Source organism: Condylura cristata, unplaced genomic scaffold (genome assembly GCF_000260355.1).
Source record: "Condylura cristata isolate star-nosed mole 26May11 unplaced genomic scaffold, ConCri1.0 scaffold00004, whole genome shotgun sequence".
Lineage (NCBI taxonomy): Eukaryota > Metazoa > Chordata > Mammalia > Eulipotyphla > Talpidae > Condylura > Condylura cristata.
Genome location: NW_004567105.1, coordinates 51,287 through 57,281, shown reverse-complemented (window position 1 = coordinate 57,281; position 5,995 = coordinate 51,287). Strand labels below are relative to the sequence as shown.

Sequence of the window (5,995 nt, the reverse complement as noted above, 5' to 3'; positions counted from 1 at the left end):
AGGCCGGCCTGTGCCTGCGGGGCGCCTGACCTGGCCGAGTCTGCCTCCCTGCAGTGTGCCGCCCCGGCGGCTGTGCGCGGGGCTGTGCGTCCCGCCCTGCCCAGCCCTGACCCTCCCACCCCAACCCCCCACCAGGAGAGCTGCGCCCGAGTCCTGCTGTTCCGTGGAGCCAACAAGGATGTCCGCAATTACAACAGCCAGACGGCCTTCCAGGTCGGGCCAGGGCGCAGGGCTCCTGTCTGGTCCCTGGAATTTGCTCCAGGCAGGCCCTCGGCTCTGTCCCTGGAAGGGGATGAGGAGCCCCCACTCAGATGGCCTTGCCGAGGCGGAGGGTGGACGCCCAGGCCAGGGCTCTGACGGGTGCTGCCATGGGTGTCTCCCCAGGGAGAGGGAGACCAGAGGGCTCTGGGCAGGGAGGACAGCGTGGGCCGGACTGGCAGGGGCAGGGGCAGGGGCAGACCACAGGCCGGACTGGCCCTGGTGGCTCCTTCCCGCCTGGGCTCTGGCTGTGCAGGCGGACAGGCCTCCCCGCGGGCTGGTGTTTGTGGGGAGGCCTGGGCTTCACGAAGGGGGCTGTTCGGAGCACAGAAGGGGCAGGGACTCTGTTCTCGGTGGGAGGTGGGAGGGGGCCTGCGGTGGTGGGCCGTGCATGGGGTGAGGCAGGGGTGGTGGGCGAGAGGGACGAAGGGGTGAGAGGGCTGTTGAGGGAACAGGGGGACCGGTGCGCCCGTGCCCAGGATGGCTGACCGCCGTGCTGACAGTCGTGTCTCAGGATTCCGCAGCCCCAGGCAGGCCGGGGGCGGGTCAGACAGGGCCGGGCGGGCCGGGCCCCAGCCTGGGAGCCCACACAGGGGCGAGAGGAGACCCCAGGGGTGAAGGCGAGCCTGACTCCGGGCCCTGCGTCCTCAGGTGGCCATCATCGCGGGGAACTTTGAGCTGGCCGAGGTCATCAAGACACACAAGGACTCCGATGTGGGTGAGTCCGGCCCCCCCCCCGCGTGTGGGGGCTGTCTGGTCATGTACCGCACGCTGCCCCCACGCTGGCTGCGGCCCGGGCCGCCAGCGAGGGGCTGGTGGGGTGCGGGTCCTGACAGCTGGTCTGCGGGGCCGAGTCTGCCTGCCTCTGAGTGCCAGCTCCAGGCGGGGCCTGAGCCCTCCGTGCAGGTGGCCAAGAATAGGACTCGGCCGGCGGGGCCCTGGCCAGGCCCAGCCCACACCGGCTCCTTTTTCCTTTGAAAGTGGGGTTTCATGCGGCATGGCCGTTTTTGGATGATCACTGCGTATGGTCACAGCATGGTGCAGCCAACTCTGTTGTTTTTTAAAACATTTCTGCCACCTCAAAAGGAAAGCCAGCCACACCCTTCTGCCCACTGGGCGCCCTCTGGGTGGACACACTGCTGCGTGTGGCTGGCCGTGGCTCCTCGCACATGCTGGCCGCCTCTGGCCGGCCCGCCCTTGCTCAGGGGGCGCTGGGCTGCGCCCGCGTCGGGTGCTGGGGCATCGCCCCTGTGAGTGTGGTGCGCCTGCATTTGCTTGAATCCCCGTTTTCAATGACTGAGTATCCCTGGATCCTGTCACTCTGTTTGCTAGCTTTGGGTTTGGTTTGCTTTTCCTTTTCTAGCTCCATAGATTTAATGAGGTTACTGATTTTAAATTTTTTTTCAGATTGATTTTGTTTATTTATGCATACACGGACTGGGGCACAGGCAAGAGGTGGTAGGGGGCTGGGAGGATTCACCGGAGACACAGTGGGGAGCAGAGCAGACGGATTTACTGCCGAGGGGGCAGCGGGCAGAACAGGAGGGGCCTGCTGCACCCGGGGGTCACTCCCCACCGGAGTCGCACTCGGGCTGCAGTGGCCGCGGGCAGCCTCACAGCGCTGCGCTTTAAGCTGCTGCGCCACCGGAGAGGCCCTCCTGAGTCTGTAACGCGGGTGTTCAGCGCAGGATGCTTCCGAGCAACTGCCGCTTGCCCTCTGCACTCGACTCCCCACTAGAGTGCAGGGTGGCGCCATCTCCACCGCCTCAGGCACCCACCCGCGTTGCCTTTGTTTTTCCGGGCTGTCACCTCTGGTGGGGTGAGCCACATCGCGGTTCTGGCTGGTGTTTCTTTGGTGGCTGGTGACGCTGAGCATCTTTTCATGCGTTTATTAGTCATTTGGGCCCCTTTGGAGAACTGTCAACTCCCCGGCTCATTTCTTAGTTGCTCGGAGAACGGGTTCGAAAGCTTCCCCCGCTCTTGCATTGCTCGGGAAGACTGAAGTCGGTGCCCAGTGTCTGCAGAGCTGGGCAGGGCTGTGTTGGCGGGGCCCTGGCGGGGAGCCTGTGGAGCAGGCAGGTCTGCAGGGACTGCCCGCTGCCTCACGCATCAGCTCTGTACTTGCCGTGGGCCTGGAAACGCACAGTCCGCTCGGGCCTCCTGGTGTGAGCATCCAGCCGCTCACAGCACCTTCGTCTGTCTCACGCTGGACCTCGCCAGTGAAGCCCCGATGTCCCTGCTTGTTTCTGTTTCCCCTTTTTCCGTTGGTTCAGCTAGTTTGCCAGTTCGGTTGACATTTTCAAAAAACATTGGCCTCATTGATTCTGGCTTTCTGTTTATTTTATTTATCTCTGTGGAATTGTTACCACCTCACTCTTGCCAACTTTGGGTATTGTTTGCTTTTCTTTTCCTCCCTCCTTAATAGGTCTAGTACTGTGACTGGATGTTTAACACGGGTATTTATAGCTATTATTTCCCTTTTCTTAAAAAAAAAAAAAGTGCTGCTTTTGTGGCACCCTTTAAGTTGTGCTATGTTGTATTTTTGCCTTAATTTATCTCAAAATATTTTCTGACGTTCCTCGTGACCTCTATTTTGACACATTGGTTATTTAAGCACATGCTATTTTATTTTCAATATTTTATCTTCAACTGAGAATGTTCCAGGTTTCTTCTGTCCTTGATTTCTAGTTTTATTCTATTGTGACTGGAGAGGATACTTTGTATGACTTCATTCTTTTAAAACGTATGGAAAATTTGTGGGTGGCCTAAATGTGGCCTGTCCTGTGGAGTATTCTGTGCTCAATTAGGGCTCTGTCTCTGCTCTTGTCTGTGGATTATTTTCTCTCTAGGTGCAGGCGGTTTAAGTTTTCTGTGTCTTTGTAGTTGTGGCTCTCGAAATTCTGTCCGCTTTGGGAAGTGGGGTGCTGAAGTCTTAAACGTTACTATAGAACCTTGTTTTCGCTTTTTGTACTATGTTGTTTGGTGTGTTTATACTACTTTTAACCTATCTGATGTCCTTCTCTGTCACTGTTACACTTTTTCTTCAGGTCTATTTTGTTTGATATCAGCATAGCTACTCAATGCTTTTTCAGTTGCTGTTTACATGAGATTTCTTTTTTCATTCTGAAACACTTATGTCATTGGTGCTCAGTGGCTTTTCATAAGTGCCATATAGTTGGATCATAGTTTTCTTAAGTATATATTTGGGTTTTCTGCTTTTTAAAAAAGTTTTATTGGCACTCAGCCATATCCAATTATTTGTATGTTGTTTGTGGCTGTTTACCTGATATAGACAGTGTTGAGTCCTTGGAATAGGGACTGTATGGTTTATGAGGCTCGAAGTAGTTGTGATCTGACTCCCCACGGACCATCTGCCAGCTCTGGCCTAGCTCTGGTCTAGCAGTTTGTGCTTCCCCGGTGAGCTAGCCCCTCACTGCCATGCTGTCTCTTGCAGAGCCCGGAAGGTGGACAGTTTCACGGGGGATCTGAGCCCCACAAGACCCTGTCTGCCTGACAGGAGGGCAGGTTTCTCTTAGAAGCTGGATTTAGGGGAGCTGGGGTGTGGCCCCATTAGCGGTTGTAGCCGCAGGGTGGCTATCTGTCCTGACACAGGGAATTTTGTTTTTTAAAGGTTTATTTATTCATGCATACAGAGCTGGAATACAGGTCAGAGGTGCAGTGGTGGTGAGAGGACTCCCCAGAGACAGAGTGGGGAGCAGAACAGGCAAATTGATGAAGTACACTGTGAGGGGGCACTGGGCGGGTCAGGAGAGGTCCGCCGTGCCCTGTGGGTCCCCTCTGGGGCGGGGATTGAACTTTCACTGAAGCGGCTGTGGCCACTAGCAGTGCTGCGTCCTAACCCGCTGCACCACCGTGGAGGGCCTGGCACAGAGAATTAAAGTCTGGAAAGCCTGGCAAGCCAGGACGGCTTGGTTACCCTGTCTCACCTGGTGCCTTCCCGCCCCGCAGTGCCATTCAGGGAGACGCCCAGTTATGCCAAGCGGCGGCGGCTGGCCGGCCCTAGCGGCCTGGCCTCCCCCCGGCCTCTGCAGCGCTCAGCCAGCGACATCAACCTGAAGGGCGAGGCTCAGCCCGCAGCTTCCCCCGGACCCTCGCTGCGAAGCCTCCCCCACCAGCTGCTACTCCAGAGGCTGCAGGTGGAGAAGGACCGGGACCGGGACGGGGACTACAACGATGCCGGGGGCCTTTCAGCAGGCAGGAGTGCCCAGAGCAAGGTCAGGTAGGTGGGGACTGTGCGCGCTGGCTGGTCCCGGGCTGCCCAGGGTCCGGCGTGGGAGGCCACGGAGGTCGGAGGAGCCCGGTATTCCGCAGTGAAGGGCCGAGTGAGCCCCAGACGTGCTCCCTGGGTGGAGAAGGGCAGAGCTTTGTCCCGCTGGCCAGCACTGGTCCCCCACTCTGGTCTCTGGTTGAGCTGGGCCTTGCTTGGGGACAGTGGACACCCAAGGGGGCTGTGGGAGGGAAGGGTCTGGGCAGATTGTGGTTGGGAGGGATTACCATGGTGCCCGGAGGGCGGGGGCTGGACGGAGTGTCCTCTCTGTGAGGTCTGGAGCCCGGCAGGCGGCCCCAGGTTCTGTAGGGCCCCTTGGTCTGCCCTGCAGCCCTCGGCCCGGGATGACTCAGGCCTCTCTGGTTTCTGCTCTGCCTCTCACGAGCCCTGGGGGGTCTGGGGGCCGGGGGCACTTGTATCCCCAAAGCCTGCAGTCGGAAGCCTGGACTGGAGCCCCACGGCCTCGGCGGCTACAGCCTGGGGTGTGCAGACAGGTGGCCAGTGGTCTTTGAGTCTGACCGGGGCCTGGCCTGGGCGGGTCAGCGGGCCCCTCTGTGCCCGTGGCTCTCATCCCAGGAAGGACTAGCCAAGGCCTTCGGGAAGCCGCCTGGAGCCCGGCAGGCAGGGCCCTCCTGGGACGCCTGAGGCCCGGGAGCAGCCCTGCCGGCTCGTGGGCGCCCGGAGCCCTCCCCCCGCCGTGGGCCTGATGCTCCTGGGGTGTGCTGTGCCCAGGGCCGGTGGGGGCGTGGAGGCCCAGAGGCCCCGGCCCGCCTGGTGCCCGCCCACGCGGCTGCGCTGTGGCCACCGGCAGTGCCCCCGCCCCTCTGCCCAGCCCCCTAGGTTTGCGCGTGTCCCCGGATCTCCCGAGGCAGGGACGGCCGTGGGCAGGGTGAGCCTCGGTGTTTTGGTGTCGCAGAGGTCACTCCTGGTGGGAGCGGGGTGCCCCCACCCCACCTCCTGTTGCTTGTTCCTCCCGCCCTGGGGACGCAGCCTCCCCTACGGAGGGCTTCCCCACGGGAAGTGGCCCTGGCCCGTCCAGGCCGGGCCTCGGTGAGCAGCGAGGTCTGCAGCCCTCAGGAGGCCGGCAGGGGAGGGACGCTCGCCAGGGGCCCTCGAGGAAGCAGCTGCTGGTGCTGGCTGGCGTGGAGGGGCGCGGAGGTGGCATGGGGGGCACCCCTTGGCAGCGAGCCCAGCCCCCGGGCCCGGGTGCCGCTCCGGGCAGGGTGGAGACCGGCGCGACTGGACTGAGAGCCGCAAGCAGCCCCCGGGTGAGCGGGCCCCAGGGCTCCGGTGCGCGGAGGGAGGGAAGGGCCGCGTGTGCTGGCCGGGGGCCCCCAGGGTCTGGCCACTGGCAGAGGTCAGGGCCCCGCCCACGTCCTTGGGAGCCAGCGCGGGCTTCGGGGCAGGACCGAGGTGCGGGACCTGGGCGCGCTGCGCGGGGGCAGCGGC

The 5,995-nt window shown here is 61.4% G+C and overlaps 1 protein-coding gene across 1 annotated transcript in view; it reads left to right on the top strand.

Annotated features, from left to right (window-relative positions):
* The window catches only part of SHANK3 (SH3 and multiple ankyrin repeat domains 3), a gene marked incomplete at its 5' end in the record, with an annotated part of 6,419 nt that extends 1,894 nt beyond the window's left edge, over positions 1–4,525 (top strand). The window contains 3 exons of the mRNA XM_012735069.1: positions 55–213; positions 910–976; positions 4,228–4,525. Of these exons, the coding sequence (XP_012590523.1) occupies positions 55–213; positions 910–976; positions 4,228–4,502 (501 nt within the window). The remainder of the gene's footprint in view (positions 1–54; positions 214–909; positions 977–4,227) is intronic.
* Between the last annotated feature and the right edge of the window lie 1,470 nt (positions 4,526–5,995).